Consider the following 22,534-nt stretch of genomic DNA (forward strand, 5'->3'; position numbering starts at 1 on the left):
CAATGAGCTACCATTAAGAGACAGGAGGAGCTACTTCAGAACCTGATGGAGGGGTTCAAGGCGTTAATGGAGCAATTGCATGAATTAGCTCACAGGCAGCACGGCACATCTGATACCTCCAAGCCACTCAGTAACTTCCCTACTACTGGTGGGTTTGTTCAGCCTACCCTGGCTCCCAAAGAATGCAGCTTACCTACTCCGGAGAATATGCAGGCGATCCTGGAACCTGCCAGGCGTTTCTTTCCCAGTGCTCCCTCATTTTTGAGCTACAGCCATCTTCGTTCCTTTCGGATCGATCGAAGACAACGTATCCAATTGCGCTAATGTCCGTAAGAGTGCTCTCCTGGGCGACGGCTGTTTGGGAGCAACAATCTGCCGTTTGCCATAACCTAGACGATTTCATGGCGGAGGTGAGGAAGGTACTTGATTTTCCGGTGCCTGGGAGAGAGGCGGCCCGAAAACGAATGAAGGTACATCAGAACTCCTGTAGTGTGGCAGACTACGTGGTAGATTGTCGCACATTGGCCGCTGAGAGTGTCTGGAATCTGGAAGCTCTGTTCGATACCTTCCTTCACGGACTCTCTGAGGAAATAAAAGACGAGCTCGCAGCTTGGAGTTGCCATTGGACTATTGGACCTTGATTCCCTCATCGCTGTTACGATTAGGCCGTGTGGTGCCAGGACACAAACCTCTCACTCAATGTGATCAAGAGATGATTGTGGATTACAGGAAAAAGAGGACCGAGCACGCCCCCATTCTCATCGACGGGGCTGCAGTGGAGCAGGTTGAGAGCTTCAAATTCCTTGGTGTCCACATCACCAACAAACTAACATGGTCCCAGCACACCAAGACAGTTGTGAAGCGGGTATGACAAAACCTATTCCCCCTCAGGAGACTGAAAAGATTTTGCATGGGTCCTCAGATCCTCAACACGTTCTACAGCTGCACCATCGAGAGCATCCTGACTGGTTGCATCACTGCCTGGTATGGCAACTGGTATGGCAACTGCATTGCCCCCCCCCCACCCCTCCGACCACAAGGCACTATAAAGGGTAGTGCGAACGTTCCAGTACATCACTGGGGCCAAGCTTCCTGCCATCCAGGACCTCTATACCAGGCTGTGTCAGAGGAAGGCCCTAAAAATGGTCAAAGACTCCAGCCACCCTAGTCATAGACTGTTCTCTCTGCTTCTGCATGGCAAGCGATACCGTAGTGCCAAGTCTAGGTCCAAGAGGCTTCTAAACAGCTTCTACCCCAAGCCATAAGAATCCTAAACATCTAGTCAAATGGCTACCCAGACTATTTGCATTGCCCCCCCCCCCTCCCCTCTCCACTCCACTGCCACTCTCTGTTGTCATCTCTACATAGTCACTTTAATAACTCTACCTACATGTACATACTACCTCAACTAACGGTGCCCCCGGACATTGTACCGGCACCCCCCTGTATATATTGTTATTGTTTTTATTGCTGCTCTTTAATTACTTGTTACTTTTATCTCTTATTCTTATCCATATTTTTTTGAAACTGCACTGTTGGTTATGGGCTCGAAAGTAAGCATTTCACCTGTTGTATTCGGCGCACGTGACTAATAAAATGTCATTTGATTTGATTGGCATCTACGAAAACGCCGGAGTGAGAGGAGTTCGGGTCTCGGGAACATGTGTTCATCCGCTGCTGCTTGCTAACCTCCGAAGGAATCTGGAATTCCCCGAAGTGTGCATTTCCGAGAAGAGCCGAAGCCACCCGAGTTCCCTCGAGAATCATTGGCGACGAGTGAGTCGGTTACTCCTGAGCCTATGCAACTGTTCAGAGCTGGATTATCGCCTAGGGAACATTCCCGTAGGCTGAGCTCCAACTGTTGTCTGTACTGCGGGGCCAGCTATAGCCAGCTTCCCTGTTAAGAGACCTATATCTTTAGTAGGTACAAGTACTCTGGTGAGCCAGACTGGGAATTATCCAATTCCCATCACCTGCACTCCTTTTCTTGTGATACTGCTGTGGCGAGACCAGTCTATGTCTCTCCGGGCGCTCATTGACTCTGGGGCGGATGAGAGTTTTATGGATGCTACCCTAGTTTCTGAATGAGGTATCCCCACTCAACCCCTCTCTGTTCCATGGAAGCTAGAGCACTGGACGGTGGCTCCATTGGAAGAGTTACCCATTGCGCTGTTCCCGTTAATCTGCGGGTTTCAGGAAATCACAGTGAGTCAATACAGCTTCTCCTCATTGATTCCCCTTATGTTCCTGTTTTGGGATTTTCTTGGCTACAAAAACACAACCCAGTCATTGACTGGACCACAAGTTCAACCCTGGGTTGGAGTCCGTTCTGTCATTCCCATTTCCTTAAAGCGGCGCAGCCTTCCCCGAAACGTCCTCCTCAGGGCTTAAGTAAAGCCTCGGAATTCTCTGCCGTTCCTGCAGAGTACCATGACCTCCTGGAGGTCTTCAGCAAGGCACGGACTACTTCTCTTCTCCCGCATTGTCCCTACGATTGTGCTATTGACCTTCTCCCAGGCACCACACCGCCTCGTGGTCGGCTATATTCTCTATCCGGCCCAGAGACCAAGGCCATGGAGGAGTATATTGAGGACTCTCTGGCTGCTGGAGGGCATCCATCCTTCTGCATACCCTGCCGGCGCAGGTTTTTTCTTTGTGGAAAAGAAGGACAAGACCCTGCGTCCGTGCATTGACTACTGGGGTCTTAATGATATAACGATCAAGAATCGTTACCCCCTACCACTCCTCTCCTTGGCCTTCAAACCTCTCCAGGGGGCTACCAGCTTCTCAAATCAAATCAAAGTGTATTTGTCACGTGCGCTGAATACAACAGGTGTAGACCTTACAGTGAAATGCTTACTTACAGGCTCTAACCAATGGTGCAAAAAAGGTATTAGGTGAACAATAGGTAGGTAAAGAAATAAAACAACAGTAAAATGACAGGCTATATACAGTAGCGAGGCTATAAAAGTAGCGAGGCTACATACAGACACCGGTTAGTCAGGCTGATTGAGGTAGTATGCACATGTAGATATGGTTAAAGTGACTATGCATATATGATAAACAGAGAGTAGCAGCTGGACCTTCGGAATGCATACCACCTGGTTTGTATACGTGAAGGAGATGAGTGGAAGACAGCCTTCAACACTTCCAGTGGACATTATGAGTACCTTGTCACCGGACTCAACGCTGTCTTCCAGGCACTGGTAAACATGTTAAATTGTTTTGAGCAGAACATCCATTTTTGGTTTGGACCGACCATAAAAATGTGGAATATCTCCGCATAACCAAGCACCTTAACCCCAGGCAGGCCCGGTGGGCTCTGTTATTCACCAGATTCAACTTCACCATTTCCTACCACCTAGGTTCCAAGAATGTTAAACCTGACGCCCTCTCTGGCCTATACAGTTCCGCTGCCATACCCTCTGACTCCGAGACCATCCTCCCTACCTCATGCCTTGCGGCTTCTGTGGGCTGGGGTATTGAGACCCCCTTCCGGGTCTTGGAATGGGCTCATTCTTCCATGCTTACCTGTCATTCGGGTTCCCGTCGAACCCTGGCCTTCCTCCGACAACGTTTCTGAAGGCCTTCGTTGCCGCATGCAATTTTGTGCTCAGAATAAGACTCCGTGGAAAGCCCTGTCCGGCCTCCTTCAGCCACTACCTGTCCCTCATCGTCCCTGGTCCCATTTTTCCAAAAATGACGGCAACGGTCATTCTGACGGTAGTGGATCGGTTTTCCAACGCTGCTCATTTCATTGCTCTCCCCAAACTACCGTCTGCCAAAGATGGTGCAGCACGTCTTCTGGATCCATGGACTCCCGGTAGACATGGTCTCCGACCGGGGTCATCAGTTCTTGTCTCGGTTTTGGAAGGCGTTCTGCACCCTTATTGGGTCGTCAGCCAGCCTGTCCTCCAGATTCCATCCCCAATCCAACGGCCAGTCGGAGCGAACAAACCACAACCTGGAAACAACCTTAAGATGCCTCGTATTGACCAACCCCACTACCTGGAGCCGACAACTGGTCTGGGTGGAGTATACCCGGAACAGTCTCCCCTGTTCGGCCACGGGACTCTCCCCTTTCGAGTGCTCCATAGGGTATCAGCCTCCGCTCTTCCCAGAAGAAGAGCAGGAAGTCAACATACCCTCTGCACAGATGTTCGTCCACCGCTGTCGGCGTACCTTGAGAAGAGCTCGGGCGGCACTCCTCAAGACCAACTCTAGGTTTCTTCGACAAGTGGATCGCCGCCGAACTCCAGCTCCTCTCCATTGCATTGGGCAGAGGGTATGGCTATCCACACGGGACATGCCCCTTCAGGTGAAGTTGGTCCTTTCCCCATCTCCAGAATCCTTAGTTCCACTGCTGTTCACCTTTTGTTACCCCGTACTCTCCATATTCACCCTTCGTTCCATGTGTCTAGGATTAAGCCCGTGTCTCACAGCCCTTTGTCTTCTGTTTCCAGGCCCACCCCTCCTCCCCGTGTCATCGATGGTCATCCGACGTACACGGTGAGATGCCTCCTGAGTGTTCGACCACGCCTCCTGAGTGTTCGACCTGAGTGTTCGACCACCAGTACCTGGTTGACTGGGAGGGTTAATGGCTGGAGGAGAGGTGCTGGGGTCCCCGCTAGAGACACCCTGGACTCAGCCCTCATTGCTGACTTCCACCGCCGGCACCCCGGTCAACCAGGTACGCGCCCAGGTAGGATTCCAGGTGGTGCCCCTATAGGGGGGGGGGGGGGGGGGGTACTGTCACACCCTGATCTGTTTCACCTGTCCTTATCTCCATCCCCCTCAGGTGTCGCCCATCTTCCCCATTATCTCCTGGGTATTTATACCTGTGTTTTCTGTCTGCCTGTGCCAGTTCATCTTGTTTGCCAAGTCAAGTTTTTTCCTCGCTCCTGTTTTTCCCCAGTCTTTTTTCTTCTAGTCCTTCTGGTTCTGACCCTTGCCTGTCCTGACTCTGAGCCCGCCTGCCCCTGACCTCGAGCCTGCCTGCCGCCCTGTACCGTTTTGGACTCTAACCTGGTTATGGCCTGTCCCCGACCTGCCTTTTGCCTACCCCTTGGACTATAATAGATATCAGAGCTCAAACCATTTTTGAAATTTAACTAGGCAAGTCAGTTCAGAGCAAATTGTTATTTACAATGACAGCCTAGGAACAGTGGGTTAACTGCCTTGTTCATGGGTAGAACAATTTTACCTTGTCAGCTGGGGGATCTGTTCTAGCAACCTTGCAATTACTGGCCCAACACTGTAACCACTAGGCTACCATCTGCCAGCTGTGTCTGCATCTGGGCCTCGCCTTATGTCCTTATAGTCTGAGACAGTTGTGGGATGTGATAGATCCCAAATTAATACAACCACTAGCCTCAAAACCACTTTTTGTCCACAATGTGGCTGACGCAACAGACCACAACGTTTAGCTTAAAATGTTAACTATTAGGCTATTTCTTCCCATTATAAACGTAGTAGGCTATAAGCGTGAATGTTCCATTAGCGTGAAAACACCATTATCAAAAGTGACCGCAAATGTGATTATGCATGTAATGCTTTTATTATAAAAGGTGCATTTTTATGTTGAAAATGATCTTCCCCAAACTTGAAACTCAGGCGCTGTTTATGTATGCCTGTTAGGCTCTACACCCCTTGTAAAGCAGATTAATGTGCTTCATTTTAAGAAGTTATTTGGACACTTTAGTTGTGATACTAACCTTATCAAATCATATAGGCCTATGGGCTACATTAGGTGTGTGATTATGATTAGAAAAAGTCACAAAAAAAGGCATTGTTTCTTGTCTTAAACTGGGCATCATTCACAAGTGATAATATTTAATTCACAAGTGATAGGCTAATATTGTCACCCATCATACTATTCTTGATTTAATCTTGTCTTTATATATACTAAATAATATATGTGTGAAATTTCTTTTGATTTAGAATGGACCATTATCATGCACCTGTCTCGAAACAGGGCAGGGGAAAAATACATGTCATCTATGTACTTAAATAGCGAACGGTGGATGCGTTTCCCGTGGTTTATTTTCATGCCAGCCAGGTAGGTTATACTCTTGTTGTAAAGATAAGCAATGTGCTTAATATTAGGAAAGTTGAGAAATAAATATCGTAGGCCTGGCCTATAGAAAGCTGATGGGATCCTCCTCTTTTTAATAGAGGCCATCACTATGTTCTCTCCCGCAATTGCATAACCTATAGAAATGTTGAGCAACATGAGCTCAAGGGCTCTCATGAAGTGTTTGATTAGATTTTGAAGACCTTTGCATTGACGTCAGAGTGATTAGAGTGACAATAGAGTGCTGAGTACCAGGCAGTTAGCAAGTTTGGCAGGCTACTAATGACCGTCAGCAGCATCAGAGCTTGGAGAAGCCTAATTACCGTGACTAAACGGTCACGTGGAATTTGACTGCCTTCATGACTCGTGACTGCCGGTGTGGCAGTAATACGGTCACCGTAACAGCCCTAGATGTGAATACTCTCTGAAGGCACTGTATGTGTTCCTTTTCTCCAAGTTGGAAAGGGAAATGTAGATTGCAATAGAGATTGAGTCATCTGTGGATCTGTAGGGGTGGTATGCGAACTGGAGTGGGTCCAGGGTGCCTGGGATGATGGTGTTGATTTTGTATTTGTTTTTATTAGGGATCTCCATTAGCTGTGGCCAAGGCAGCAGCTACTCTTCCAAGTGTCCAAACACATGAATGCACTTACATCACACATAAAACATACGATAAAACAGTACATCATGTAACATTATTACACCACTAAATATCTACAATATAAAATGTATAATACCACCATACAACAATAGTACAATGTACAGTATGTGTGTGTAGAGTGTGTGTACTAGCGTTTGTCTGTACCTGACTCTTCACAGCCCCTGATTTTACATAAGGTGTATTTTTCTCTGTATTTAAATCTGATTCTACTGCTTGCATCAGTTACCTGATGTGGAATAGAGTTCCATGTAGTCATGGCTCTATGTAGTACTGTACGCCTCCCATAGTCTGTTCTGGACTTGGGGACTGTGAAGAGACCTCAGGTGGCATGTCTTGTGGAGTATGCATGGGTGTCCTAGTAGTTCAAACAGACAGCTAGGTGCATTCAGATTGTCAACACTTCATACAAAAACAAGTAGTGATGAAGTCAATCTCTCCTCCACTTTGAACCATGAGAGATTGACATGCAAATCATTCATGTTAGCTCTCTGTGTATATGTAAGGGCCAACCGTGCTGCCCTGTTCTGAGACAATTGTAATTTTCCCTCTTTGTGGCACCTGACCACACGACTGAACAGTAGTCCAGGTGCGACAAAACTAGGGCCTGTAGGACCTGCCTTGTTGATAGTTTGGTAAGAAAGCAAAGCAGTGCTTTATTATGGACAGACTTCTCCCCCATCTTAGCTACTGTTGTATCAACATGTTTTGACCATGACAGGTTACAATCCAGGGTTAGTCCAAGCAGTTTAGTCACCTCAACTTGCTCAATCGCCAATTTATTAATTAGAATATTTAGTTGAGGTTTAGGGTTTAGTGAATGATTTGCACCAAATAGAATGCTTTTAGTTTTTGAAATATTTAGGACTAACTTATTCCTTGCCAACAATGCTCAAAGTAACTGCAGCTCTTTGTTGCAGTCATTTCAGTCACTGTAGTAGCTGACGTGTATTTTTTATTTATTTATTTGTATTTATTTTATTTCACCTTTATTTAACCAGGTAGGCTAGTTGAGAACACCTTTATTTAACCAGGTAGGCTAGTTGAGAACAAGTTCTCATTTACAACTGCGACCTGGCCAAGATAAAGCAAAGCAATTCGACACATACAACAACAGAGTTACACATGGAATAAACAAAACATACAGTAGAACAAAAGAAAACAAAAAGTCTACATACAGTGAGTGCAAATGAGGTAAGATAAGGAAATAAATAGGCCATGGTGGCGAAGTAATTACAATATAGCAATTAAACACTGGAATGGTAGATCAGCAGAAGATGAATGAGCAGGTAGAGATACTGGGGTGCAAAGGAGCTAAATAAATAAATAAATACCAGTATGGGGATGAGGTAGGTAGATAGATGGGCTGTTTACAGATAGGCTAAGTACAGGTGCAGTGATCTGTAAACTGCTCTGACAGCTGGTGCTTAAAGCTAGTGAGGGAGATGTGAGTCTCCAGCTTCAGAGATTTTTGCAATTCGTTCCAGTCATGGGCAGCAGAGAACTGGAAGGAAAGATGACCAAAGGTCGTCTTGAGTCATCCACATACATAGACACACTTGCTTTACTCAAAGCCAGTGACATGTCATTAATAAAGATTCGAAAAATAAGGGGCCTAGACAGCTGCCCTTGGGAATTCCTGATTCTTCCTGAATTATGTTGGAGAGGCTTCCATTAAAGCACACCTTCTGTGTTCTGTTAGACAGGTAACTCTTTATCCACAATATAGCAGCAGATGTAAAGCCATAACACAAGTTTTTCCAGCATCAGACTATGATCAATAATGTCAAAAGTCGGACTGGTCTCACAAAACAGCCCCTACAATCTTTTTATCATACATTTCTCTCAGCCAATCATCAGTAATTTGTTCAAATGTGCTGTGCTTGTTGAATGTCCTTCCCTATAAGCGTGCTGAAGTATGTTTGTTTACTGTAAAATAGCATTGTACCTGGACAAACACAACTTTCTCCAAAAGTTTACTAAGGGCTGGTAACAGGTTGATTTGTCAGCTAGTTCAGCCAGTAAAGGGGGCTTTACTAGTCTTAGGTAGCGGAATTACTTTTGCTTCCCTCCATGCCTGAGGGCACACACTTTCTAGTAGGCTTAACTGCTCGACTGAGGGACCTGAGCCATGACTGGCCTTTCAAAGTATTTCATGGCTACAGATGTGAGTGCTACAAGAGGATAGTCATTTAGACAGGTTACATTGGCACAGGGACTTTGGTGGTCTGCTTGAAACATATAGGCATTACAGACTGGGTCAGGGAGAGGTTGAAAATGTCAGTGCAGCCTCTTGCCAGCTGATCGGCGCATGCTCTGAGTACGCGTCCTGGTAATCCATCTGGCCCTACGGCCTTGTGATTGTTAACCTGTTTAAAGGCATCGCTCACAAGCACGCCCGTTGATTCATAGTATATATAAACAAATGGCCTTAAGAAACGTCTTGGTGTGAAGGAACGTCTAGCATCTCTCGTAATTGGAAGTGTGTAGCTGAACCAAAGCGCAACAATCTGATTGGGCTTGTGAAAGTTGGGTGTTGACAGAGGCTTTGAGAAAAACAAACAACTAAAGTCTACAAATAGCTGTAGGGGAGAGTGGGATAGGTTGAGCCAAAGAGGTAAGTTGAGCCCCCCTTGTTCCTAGGAAACCATACACACAATTAATAAATGTACCAAAAATTTAGGAAGAGGTCATAATTTCATGGAGTTTGTGGAGGAAGACACCACATGGAAAAAGTGGTAAATTAGGTCCCAAAGAAAATATTTTCACCAAGTCAAATTAATATATTGTGTTAGAGGTTTCATGATGCTTGTATCTAAACCAAAATAGATCATTGTTCTATACATCAGTTGGGGTCTCTATAAGCTTCAATATGAAGTCATAAACCTAGCATGAAAGTGCATCCTTGTAGCTGTGTGGGTTAATATAGTCAAAATGTTTAAGTTGAGCCAATGGTTGAGCCAATGGCAAGTTGAGCAAATGTGTTTTCCTCCCAGGTGTAATGCCTGCGATGTAAAAAGTACATCATTGTCATACTTAAGTTAAGACAGATAACTTGTTTTGGTCACTTGATTGTGAACAGTACAGACTGCATGCCATGTAGCAACTGGCTACACTTAAGGACACTGAAAATGAAAGGCTAACATCACCCCAATGATGTCAACAATATTCACTCATTCATGCCTTTCCCTTTCCATTAGTGATTCATTTTGCATTTTGTGTATAATGTCCAAAACATATTGACTAGTGACTTGAGGACATCCAGACGTGATCAAAATGTCTGTTTTCCAACGAGTGAATGAAGTAAATGCAATCAAGCCTTTTCCTAAATAATTTGCTCTGCGAAAAGGAAGCAATGCCTTGAATTGCTTCAAATGAAATCACTTGATTACACCAAGTTTCCCCATAGTCAAAACTTGATGGGCTCAAATTGGATCGCAAAATAAATGCATTCCGAGTTGAATAGATGTAATGGCTAGCCTGATGAGATCATTATGGAGGCCGTTGGGTGGCCAGGCTAGGCTAATTAGCCTCTGAATGAAAACTGAGTGGTGAAATGCTTGTGACTGAACCAGGAGGCAACAACTTGGAGACAAAACACAGTGATTGAGCTTCGGTTGTGAACTATTTCCAGAGAAGATAATGAAACACTGGCAGAAAGAAAGAGAGGTTAAATGTGCCCTTATAATAAGATGATCAAAATACCTGATATACAATATCATCAAAACAATTTTCAGAAGATTTCACATGAATTGTTTCCCTTTTAGACAATAGTGGTGGTAATATTATTGTATACTGTAAAGGGAGCCAGACATTGCAGTGAAATACATAACTAGAGCGTTCTTACATTGGGGGATTTGTGGGTTGTGGCATACAGCACCCTCATTGGGTCTGCGTAAGCAAGTGAGAGCCTACTGTCAGTCCCCTCCCTAAAAACGCCTCTGTGGTCCATACTGCTGATGACTGAGATTTAGTACAAACACACCTTTATTAAGTATTAATGCTGCACATTGTGCTGCATGAATCACTACTCTTCTGGTACCAAATGACAGTATGTGATGCAAGTCCCAACTCCTCACATACAATTTGAGCCCATCATAAACGCTGTGTCTCCCGCGTGCTAGCGTAGTAACGACTACCCCGCGGCTTCCCTGTTCCGTCTATTGCTGTTCACTGGACCCTATGATCACTTGGCTACATAGCTGATGCCTGCTGGACTGTATATTAATCACGGTACTCTATTTTACTTTTTGTTTATCTGTCGGCCCCAACTCAGGCCCTGTGTGTAGTTAACCGACCCTCTCTACCCATTCATAGACATTTTACCTGTGGTTGTTGTCTTAGATGATTAGCTGTTGTTGTCTTACCCGTTGTTGCCTTAGCTAGCTCTCCCAATCAACACCTGTGATTGCTTTTTGCCTTGCTTTATGTCTCTCTCAAATGTCAATATGCCTTGTACACTGTTGATTAGGATAGTTATTATTGTCTTAGTTTACTGCGGAGCCCCTAGTCCCACTCAACATGCCTCAGATACCTCCTTTGTCCCACCTCCCACACATGTGGTGACCTCACCCAGCATAACTAGCCCGTCCAGAGATGCAACCTCTCTTTTCATCACTCGGTGCCTGGGTTTACCTCCACTGTAGCCGCACCCCACCATATCCCTGTCTGTACATTATGCCCTGAATCTATTCTACCATGCCCTGAAATCTGCTCCTTTTATTCTCTGTCCCCAACTCACTAGACGACCAGTTTTGATAGCCTTTAGCCTCATCCTACTCCTACTCTGTTCCTCGGGTGATGTGGAGGTTAACCCAGGCCCTGCGTGTCCCCAGGCACTCTCATTTGTTGATTTCTGTAACGGGAAAAGTCTTGGTTTCATGCATGTTAACACCTCCTTCCTAAGTGTGTTTTACTCACTGCTTTAGCACACTCCGCCAACCCTGATGTCCTTGCCGTGTCTGAATCCTGGCTAAGGAAGGCCACCAAAAATTTGGAGATTTCCATCCCCAACTACAACATTCTCCGTCCAGATAGAACTACCAAAGGAGGAGGAGTTGCAATCTACTGCAGAGATAACCTGAAAAGTTCTGTCATACTTTCCAGGTCTATGCCCAAACAGTTCGAGCTTCTAATTTAAAAAATGAATCTCTCCAGAAATAAGTCTTTCACTGTAGCCACCTGTTATAGACCCCCATCAGCTCCCAGCTGTGCCCTGGACACCATATGTGAATTTATTGCCCCCATCTATCTTCAGAGTTCGTTCTGTTAGGTGACCTAAACTGGGGATTGTTTAACACCCCGGCAGTCCTACAATCTTAGCCAGATGCCCTCAATCTTCCACAATTTATCCAGGAACCCACCAGGTACAACCCTAAATCCGTAAACATGGGCACCCTCATAGATATCATCCTGACCAACTTTCCCTCCAAATACACCTCTTCTTTTTTCAATCAGGATCTCAGCGATCACTGCCTCATTGCCTGCATCCGTTATGGGTCCGCGGTCAAACGACTACCCCTCATCACTGTCAAACGCTCCCTAAAACACTTCTGCGAGCAGGCCTATCTAATCGACCTGGCCCGGGTATCCTGGAAGAATATTAACCTCATCCCGTTAGTCGAGGATGCCTGGTTGTTCTTTAAAAGTAATTTCCTTACCATCTTAAATAAGCTTGCCCCTTATTTAGAACTATGAACAGATATAGCCCTTGGTTCACTCCAGACTTGACTGCCCTCGACCAGCACAAAAACATCCTGTGGCGACTGCACTAGCATCGAATAGTCCCCGCAATATGCAACTTTTCAGGGAAGTCAGGGACCAATACACACAGTCAGTCAGGAAAGCAAAGGCTAGCTTTTTCAAACAGAAATTTGCATCCTGTAGCTCTAACTCCAAAAACTTTTGGGACACTGTAAAGTCCATAGACAATAAGAGCACCTCCTCCCAGCTGCCCACTGCACTGAGGCTAGGTAACAGTGTCACCACCAATAAATCCACGATAATCGAGAATTTCAAAAAGCATTTCTCTACGGCTGGCCATGCTTTCCTCCTGGCTACCCCAACCCGGACAACAGCTCTGCACCCCCCCGGAGGCCCAAGCCTCCCCAGCTTCTCCTTCACCCAAATCCAGATAGCAGATGTTCTGAAAGAGCTGCAAAATCTGGACCCGTACAAATCAGCTGGGCTAGACAATCTGGATCCTCTCTTTCTAAAATTATCCGCCGCCATTGTTACAACCCCTATTACCAGTCTGTTCAACCTCTCTTTTGTATCGTCTGAGATCCCTAAAGTTTGGAAAGCTGCCAGGGTCATCCCCGACTTCAAAGGGGGTGACACTCTAGACCCAAACGGTTATAGACCTATATCCATCCTGCCCTGCCTTTCTAAAGTCTTCGAAAACAAAATAGCTTCCAAAACTCTACACAGCAAACTGGATGCAGTCTATCACAGTGTCATCCGTTTTGTCACCAAAGCCTCTTATACCACCCACCACTGCGACCTGTATGCTCTAGTTGGCTGGCCCTCGCTACATATTCGTCACCAGACCCACTGGCTCCAGGTCATCTATAAGTCTATGCTAGGTAAAGCTCCGCCATATCTCAGCTCACTGGTCACGATAACAACACCCACCCGTAGCACGCGCTCCAGCAGTTATATCTCACGGGTCATCCTCAAAGCAAACACCTCATTTGGCCGCCTTTCCTGCCTGTTGGAAGGTGAACCTTCGCCCCATTCTGAGGTCCTAAGCGCTCTGGAGCAGGTTTTCATCAAGGATCTCTCTATATTTTGCTCCATTCATCTTTGCCTCGATCCTGACTAGTCTCCCAGTCCCTGCCGCTGAAAAACATCCCCACAGCATGATGTTGCCACCAACATGCGTCACCGTAGGGATGGTGCAAGGTTTCCTTCAGACCTGACGCTTGGCATTCAGGCCAACGTCTTCATCTTAGTTTCATCAGACCAGAGAATCTTGTTTCTCATCTCAGTCTTTAGGTGCCTTTTGGCAAACTCCAAGTGGGCTGTCATGTGCCTATTCCTGAGGAGGGGCTTCTGTCTAGCCACTCTACCATAACGGCTTGATTGGTGGAGGGCTACAGAGATGGTTGTCCTTCTGGAAGTTTCTTCCATCTCCACAGAGGAACTCGGGTTCTTGGTCAAATCCCTGACCAAGTCCCTTCTCCCCCGATTGCTCAGTTTGGCCGAAGAGTCTTGGTGGTTCATTACTTCTTCCATTTAAGAATGATGGAGGCCACTGTGTTCTTGGGGACCTTCAATGCTGCAGACCTTTTTTGGTACCCTTCCCCAGATCTGTGTCTCGACACAATCCTGTCAATTCCTTCGACCTCATGGCTTGGTTTCTGCTCTGACATGCACTGTCAACTGTAGGACTTTATATAGACAGGTATGTGCCTTTCCAAATCAAGTCCAATCAATTGTCAACAGGTGGACTCCAATCAAGTTGTAGAAACATCTCAAGGATTATCAATGGAAACAGGATGCGCCTGAGCTCAATATCGAGTCTCATAACCAAGGGTCATAATACTTATGTAAATCAGGTATTTCTGTTTTTTATTTTTCATACATTTGGAAACATTTCTCAAAACTTGTTTTTGCTTTGTCTTTATGTGGTATTGTTTGGAGATTGATGAGGAAGGATGTAACATGACAAAATGTGGAAAAACTCAAGGGGTCTGAATACTTTCTGAATGCACTGTACCTAATGAATGGTCTTTTCACAAATGTCACCTGCCCCTTTTAGGGAAAACCCTCTGAACCAGATTACACATTGTCTGACTACCATGGCATTTTGTTTGCTTGCAAGGCGAGTTTTGGAAGAAGTCCATTGATTCTAAACTGAGAGATGAATATAGAGACTAACAGGATCTCATGCTTTGGTAGGCTGTAGTGGGTGGGCATGCCAAGGAAAATGCCAAGCGTTAGATTGGCTACTTTGGTCCTCCTCCATACTTAATTTGAAAGAAAGATAAATACTTCAAAAAAAAATCATCCTCCTCCAACTCAGTTGCATTTAGGTGAGATTCTCATCAGGCTCTGGAAATGAGTCTCCATGAAATGAGACAAACGGCATGGCGGGGAAGAACGAATCCCAAAAGTAGAAGTACATTCAAACCTTACCAACGCAATAATACTTGAGGGGTACACACAGGTGTCCTTCTACTTGACATTCTAGTCTGGTGGCGACTATGAACAAAGTGGAGATATTAAATATATATTGTCTGGACTGAGCTGGGGGGTACAATGACCTGATCAGTGCAGCTGCCGAAGCTGAAGCATACCTCTGGCCCTCCAACAAAGCTAAGATTCTGTAATGTAAACCCTAAGGGAAGGAGGGGAAGCACAAGAAATGCCATAAGGAAACTCTCATCCAGCCCTTCTACCAGAGGGATTGGCAGACACTGCAAAGATGTATTAATATTTACAGCCTCAGCTGAGCATGCCTACACAGTACGCACATTAATTACCGTTAACTGCTGTAGGCTCAAAGTCGGCAGAGCCTTGCAAGTGGCTCCATACTGAACTTGTTAATTGTGGAATAAATTAACTAACTTGTTAGCTAGATGGGAACGGGTGGAGGGAGGTGGGGGGGGGGGGGCAGAACAAAGGGAAAGCTTTTTTATGTTGTAATATAAAAAACCTTACTATAGCAACCTGCCGGAAAATATAGCAAGTTTTGTGAAAGAAGTACTTCATTTTCATTGTTGAGATATTTCATTTGGGGTTGTGCCAAAACTTGTCAATGTCCAACATCCAACCTCAGTCTGTCTGGAGCTGTTTTAATCACTTTCTTAACCCTGTAAACGTTCAATTACATCTGAGAGTGCAAAAAAAGCCCCAGTAGAGGAATCCACAAGAGCAGAAGTGCACAGACCCATCTGAATGTACAACTCACAATTACCCTGGAGGAATTTGAGTAAATGAAATGGTTTAAACAAACTTACTGGAACTAGGAATTTCTTAATCTCCTCCAAGGCATGGCTCATGCGGGAATAGGCCTCTCCAGGTGGAGCGAAGACTTCAATTAAAACATGGAGATCGTTACTCAAATGGGCATACTTGGCCTCTCCACTTTTCCTCAACTCTTCTTCCTGAGGAAAAAAATTGAACAAAAAAAATCTGGTCAAATATTATTGTGAGGTCTGAAAGGAGAAAGTGAAAGCGATAATTACAAATAGTACAGTGGGTATGATGGAGATATCAAGTGAAGCATGTGGGGTTTACAACAATCATTTGTAGCCCACAGCTGCCTGTTGATAAATTCAATCTCATCAGCATGTTTGCATTGACTTCCTCCCTCAAGCATTTGGGAGGTTGGGAGGGAGATGTCCCTGTTGCATGCCAGCCAGCCTATCAGACTGCATCCACCCACTGGGATTTACACCATGAAGCTGTGGCTGAATCATATTGCTGGTTTTTAAGATACTACAAATTTGAATGATGTGTGAACCATATTTGTGGTCTTCAATGACATACAGGGGTTGCATCCTAACTTAGAATGTATGTATTAGTGTGTGACTAACTGTGATGTTAATCAATCATTATGCAACAATGCAAACACACCAGGTAGGATTCTGGTTTATGAAGATATGACCATCTAAAATGTGAGCTAAACCTCCTCACAGTGTGGTTGACAAAGCATTTGGACATTTAGTAGTGTGTTATATTGAATTTGTGAATGACTAAGAGATCCTATCTTCATCAGACAAACTACACTACCTCCCACTCTGAAGGACCAGTCACCGTTCCAAAGTGTCCTGATTGCTGAAGGTCGCCACTACAAACTGTTCTTCAGAAAGCCAGTAATTACTTCAGCCAGCATTACCTTCTTATGTTGATTACCTTGGGCTCTGGCACACATTCAAAGACTGGAGGTGCTTTGATGTGGGAATTCTCCCTGATGCTTGATCAGTGGTGTGGTGCACTCCCTCATCACATCAGCGCTCTTGTCCATTTATTAATAAACACTTCTTGATTCCCAGAGCGTACAACATGACAGGCTATGATGACCTAAGAATATGTTGTATAGATAACCTCATTTGGTTCCAAGGTGAAAGAGGCACTTGAGCAAATGTATTCTTGAAACCCATAGCTACCCTAAAGGGAGGTAACCTAATGGTGTCGGTCTAAACATTCGCAAATTGCCAGAGTTTTTTAAGGATACATTTGTCTTCAAAATAATCCAGAGTGGCGCAGCAGTCTAAGGCACTGCTTCGCAGTGCTTGATGCATCACTACAGACCCGGGTTCGATCCCAGGCTGTGTCGTGACCGAGAGTCCCATATGGCGGCGCACAATAGTCTGAGTTAGGGGAGGGTTTGGCCAGGGGGGCTTTACTTGGCTCATCGCTCTCTCTCTCTCCTTGTGGTGGGCTGCGTGCCTGCAAGCTGACTTCGGTCGTCAATTGAATAGTGTTACCACTAACACATTGGTGTGGCTGGCTTCTGGGTTAAGCTGGCGGGTGTTTAAGGAGCGCGGTTTGGCGGGTCATGTTTCAAGGCAAGGCACATGTTTCAAGGCAAGGCACACATCGAAATATGTTAATGAGCCAGCCGCGCATCTACACCGATCTCGGGGACGACCCGGAGGGCGAGGCGCAGGGCGATCTGGACGAAGACGGTGGAACTCCTGCAGCATAGATGGATCCAACACGTCCTCTACCAGAACCCAGCACCTCTCCTCCGGACCGTACCCCTCTCACTCCACGAGATACTGAAGGCCCCTTGCCCGATATCCAGAGGGGGCGGAGGAACCTCCCACACCTCAGGCTCCTGGAGCGGGCCAGCCACCACCAGCCTGAGGAGAGACACATGGAATGAGGGGTTAATATGGTAATCGGGTGGAAGCTGTAACCTATAACAAACCTTGTTCACTCTCCTCAGGACTTTAAATGGCCCCACAAACCGCGGACCCAGCTTCCGGCAGGGCAGGCGGAGGGGCAGGTTTCGGGTTGAGAGCCAGACCCGGTTCCCCGGTGCGAACACCGGGGTCTCACTGCGGTGGCGATCTGCATTAACCTTCTGGCTTGTCATGGCCTGCTGAAGGTGGACACGGACGGATTCCTATGTCTCCTCCGCGAGCCTGAACCAGTCGTCCACCGCGGAACCTTGGTTTGACCCTGATGCCATGGCGCCAGAACCGGCTTGTACCCCAGTACGCACTGGAAGGGAGAGATGTTAGTGGAGGAGTGGTGGAGTGAGTTCTGCGCCATCTCGGCCCAGGGCACGAACTCCTCCCACTCCCTTGGCCAGTCCTGGCAATAGGACCGTACAAACCTACTCATCCTGGTTCACTCTCTCCACCTGCCCAAAAAGTATTTAGTCAGCCACCAATTGTGCAATTTCTCCCACATAACAATATGAGAGAGGCCTGTAATTTTCATCATAGGTACATTTCAACTATGACAGACAAAATGAGAAAAAGAATCCAGAAAATCACATTGTAGGATTTTTTATGAATATGTTTGCAAATTATGGTGGAAAACAAGTATTTGGTCAATAACAAAAGTTTATCTCAATACTTTGTTATACACCCTTTGTTGGCAATGACAGAGGTCAAACGTTTTCTGTAAGTCTTCACAAGGTTTTCACACACTGTTGCTGGTATTTTGGCCCATTCCTCCATGCAGATCTCCTCTAGAGCAGTGATGTTTTGGGGCTGTTGCTGGGCAACACAGACTTTCAACTCTCTCCAAAGATTTTCTATGGGGTTGAGATCTGGAGACTGGCTAGGCCACTCCAGGACCTTGAAATGCTTCATACGAAGCCACTCCTTCATTGCCCGTGCGGTGTGTTTGGGATCATTGTCATGCTGAAAGACCCAGCCACGTATCATCTTCAATGCCCTTGCTGATGGAAGGAGGTTTTCACTCAAAATCTCACAATACATGGCCCCATTCAATCTTTCCTTTCCACGGATCAGTCGTCCTGGTCCCTTTGCAGAAAAACAGCCCCAAAGCATGATGTTTCCACCCCCATGCTTCACAGCAGGTATGGTGTTCTTTGGATGCAACTCCTCCAAACACGACAAGTTGCGTTTTTACCAAAAAGTTATATTTTGGTTTCATCTGACCTTATGACATTCTCCCAATCTTCTTCTGGATTATCCAAATGCTCTCTAGCAAACTTCAGATGGGCCTGGACATGTACTGGCTTAAGCAGGGGGACACATCTGGCACTGCAGGATTTGACTCCCTGGCGGCGTAGTGTGTTACTGATGGTAGGCTTTGTTACTTTGGTCCCAGCTCTCTGCAGGTCATTCACTAGGTCCCCCCGTGTGGTTCTGGGATTGTGATCATTTTGACCCCACGGGGTGAGGTATTGCATGGAGCCCCAGATCGAGGGAGATTATCAGTGGTCTTGTAGGTCTTCCATTTCCTAATAATTGCTCCCACAGTTGATTTCTTCAAACCAAGCTGCTTACCTATTGCAGATTCAGTCTTCCCAGCCTGGTGCAGGTCTACAATTTTGTTTCTGGTGTCCTTTGACAGCTCTTTGGTCTTGGCCATAGTGGAGTTTGGAGTGTGACTGTTTGAGGTTGTGGACAGGTGTCTTTTATACTGATAACAAGTTCAAACAGGTGCCATTAATACAGGTAACGAGTGGAGGACAGAGGAGCCTTTTAAAGAAGAAGTAAGTTACAGGTCTGTGAGAGCCAGAAATCTTGCTTGTTTGTAGGTGACCAAATACTTGTTTTCCACCATAATTTGCAAATAAACTCATAACAAATCCTACAATGTGAATTTCTGGATTTCTTTTTCTCATTTTGTCTGTCATAGTTGAAGTGTACCTATGATGAAAATTACAGGCCTCTCTCATCTTTTTAAATGGGAGAACTTGTACAGTTGGTGGCTGACTAAATACTTCTTTGCCCCACTGTACACCACTACACCCTGCCCGTGCAGTTCCCTGAAAATCTCGTCTACAAAGGCTTGGAAGACTGATGGCGCATTCATGAACCCATACGGCATGACGAGGTACTCATAGTGCCCAGAGGCGGTACTGAAAGCCGTCTTCCACTCGTCTCCCTCTCGGATACGCACCAGGTTGTAAGCCCTCCTGAGATCTAGTTTGGTGAAAAAGCGAGCCCCGTGCATTGACTCTATCGCTGTGCCTATAAGCAGTAGTGGGTAACTATACCTCACCGTGATCTGATTCAGACCCCGGTAGTCAATACACGGGCGCAGACCTCCCTTCTTCACAAAAAAGAAACTCGAGGAGGCAGGTGAAGTAAAGGACCGAATGTACCCCTGACGCAGGGATTTGGAGACATATGTTTCCATACCCTCCATCTCCACCTGTGAGAGGGGATACACGTGACTCCTGGGAAGTGTAGAGTCTACCAGGAGATCTATCGCACAATCGCCCCGACGATGAGGTGGTAAATGAGTTGCCTTCTTTTTGGCGAAGGCAAGAGCCAAATTGGCATATTCAGGGGGAATGCGCACGGTGGAGACCTGGTCTGGACTCTCCACCGTAGTAGCACCAACGGAAACCCCTAAACACCTACCTGAGCCCTCTCGTGACCACCCTGTGAGAGCCCTCTGTGGCCAAGAAATAGTGGGGTTATGACAAGCTAACCAGGGTAGGCCCAGCACCACGGGAAACGCAGGAGAGTCAATAAGGAAGAGACTAATTCTCTCCGTATGACCCCCCTGCGTCATCATGCCCAAAGGAGCGGTGACCTCCCTAATCAACCCTGATCCTAATGGTAGACTATCTAAGGCGTGAATGGGGAAAGGCACATCCACGGGAACGATGGGGATCCCTAAACTATGGGCTAAAGCTCTATCAATAAAATTCCAGCCGCGTCTGAATCGAAGAGCGCCTTATGCTGGGAATGCGAGGAAAACTCAGGGAAAGTGAAAGACACAAACATATGTGCAACAGAGGGCTCTAGGTGAGAATGGTGCCGGCTCAGCTGGGGTGACGCCAGAGTGCCCTGCCTGCTGCCTTGATACCTAGAGTGGCCAGGTATAGCTCCAGTTGAAGCAGGAACCCCCGGCAGCCTGCAGCCTCTCCATCGTACTCCTGGGGCAGTGAGAGACGAATCCCACTGGAACCAGGTGGAAAAGGGGCGCTCAGAGACGACCCCGGTTGTGCTGGTGGAGGCACTGGAAGAACTTCCTGTCTCTCCCAGCGGTCCATAGTCCGGACAATGCGGTCCATGGCGGTGCCAAGATGGTGAATCATTGCTGCGTGCTCACGGACTCGCTCCTCCACCCGTATAACCGGGGCACCTGCTCCTGTTGACTCCATTGTTGGGTCGGTGATTCTGTTAGGGTGCTTGCTGGTGGCAGGGAAGTCAGGCGCAGGAGAACGAACTTGGTATAAACGAAGCAGTTTAATAAGTGCTCAAAAACTCCGAAAACCAAAATATACAAAATAAAACAAGTGGGTAAAAAACCCGTCACACACCAGAACATAACTTGCACAATGCTTACAAACAAACAATCACCGACAAGGACAATGAGGGGGAACAGAGGGTTAAATACACAACATGTAATGAATGGGATTGAAACCCGGTGTGATACAAGACAAAACCAAAGGAAAATGAAAAGAAGATCCACGATGGCTAGAAGGTCGGCGACTTTGACCGCCGAATGCCGCCCGAACAAAGAGAGGGACCAACTTCGGCGGAAGTCGTGACATGTGTCTGAAAACTTTGTTCCCTTTTATGCCAATCTGAATAGCAAAATGCTCTGTTATTTTAAAAGCTGGACAAGCTTCTTCCAACATGAATGTAATTTGTTTTATTTTTTTATTAGTTCAATATGAGTACAGCAGGTCGTGAGTGCAGCAGAAGTTGAAGATAGTTGAAGGCAATATGAATAGGTCTCATAGATAGACAATGGCACAAACAAATATGACTGTATGAAATGGATGATTGGTAATCTGATATGCAACATTGCAGGAATGTTGCATATCACATTTTATAAATGCTAATTAATAACACTGGTCTACTATCTAGTTAAAGTAATTATTAGAACAGATTAAAGACACCACTTATTAATTACAATTACACACTGATTACAAAATAATCAACTTCCACAAGTTAGTAACATATAATTCATAATCGATAGGTAGGTAGGTTATTAGCTGGATTTATGCTACTGTAGAAGAGTGTCATAGCACTGGTATGACAGGTCTGTTAAAAAGCACATTGACAATAAACGTTAAGGAAAACACAGAGTCAAAGTATATCAGAGAACTGTTCAAATCATATTGCATTTGGAAGTTCTCCTCTGACAGCCAGGGACTTTATTGATCACAAAAAGACACAGGTCTCTGGCGTGTTTCTGAGGAATACGGAGAAATACAATGATGCTGCCTGCTGTACTGTACTGTATAGAAACACATATCAAAGGAGTGAAAACCACTTCACCCTGACACTTTTACTTAGTTTAATAGAATCTTATGACCCAGTTTCAGCAGCAGTTAGTCAAGTGCCACATGCCAAAGATCCCTTTATTTCAGGATTCCCAACTGCCACTGAGGTTGTTCTCATTAATATGACAGAACATCCTGTGACTACTTGTATGTAGGACTAGTTATGAAACCCTGGAATCACTGAACCTACACAATACTCAATAGCTTTAGTAGAGTTGAAATGCATTAAAATCTGAAAAACGATGCTTATCTTGGGAAACAAGAAAATAAAATGCATAAACCAGAATGATCAACTAAAACAATTATTTGATATCGTAATAAGATGATTTGCATTTGTTCTTTCATTATAGAAAATGGCTGTCCATCCCAATGAAAGTATTCACACCACTTTACTTTT

General features: G+C 45.7%; 1 protein-coding gene across 3 annotated transcripts in view; it reads right to left on the bottom strand.

Annotated features, from left to right (window-relative positions):
* LOC109899140 (KH domain-containing, RNA-binding, signal transduction-associated protein 2) overlaps nt 1-22,534 on the bottom strand; it is a 132,655-nt gene that overhangs the window by 38,366 nt on the left and 71,755 nt on the right. For all 3 annotated transcript variants that reach the window (XR_004211595.1, XM_020494194.2, XM_031835457.1), the window contains exon 4: nt 15,695-15,841. Coding sequence is in view for 2 of the 3 variants with exons in the window: in XM_020494194.2 (XP_020349783.1) it covers nt 15,695-15,841 (147 nt within the window). In the remaining variant the exon portion in view is untranslated. The remainder of the gene's footprint in view (nt 1-15,694; nt 15,842-22,534) is intronic.

The sequence above is a fragment of the Oncorhynchus kisutch genome, linkage group LG11, assembly GCF_002021735.2.
Source record: "Oncorhynchus kisutch isolate 150728-3 linkage group LG11, Okis_V2, whole genome shotgun sequence".
In the NCBI taxonomy this organism is placed as follows: Eukaryota; Metazoa; Chordata; class Actinopteri; order Salmoniformes; family Salmonidae; genus Oncorhynchus; species Oncorhynchus kisutch.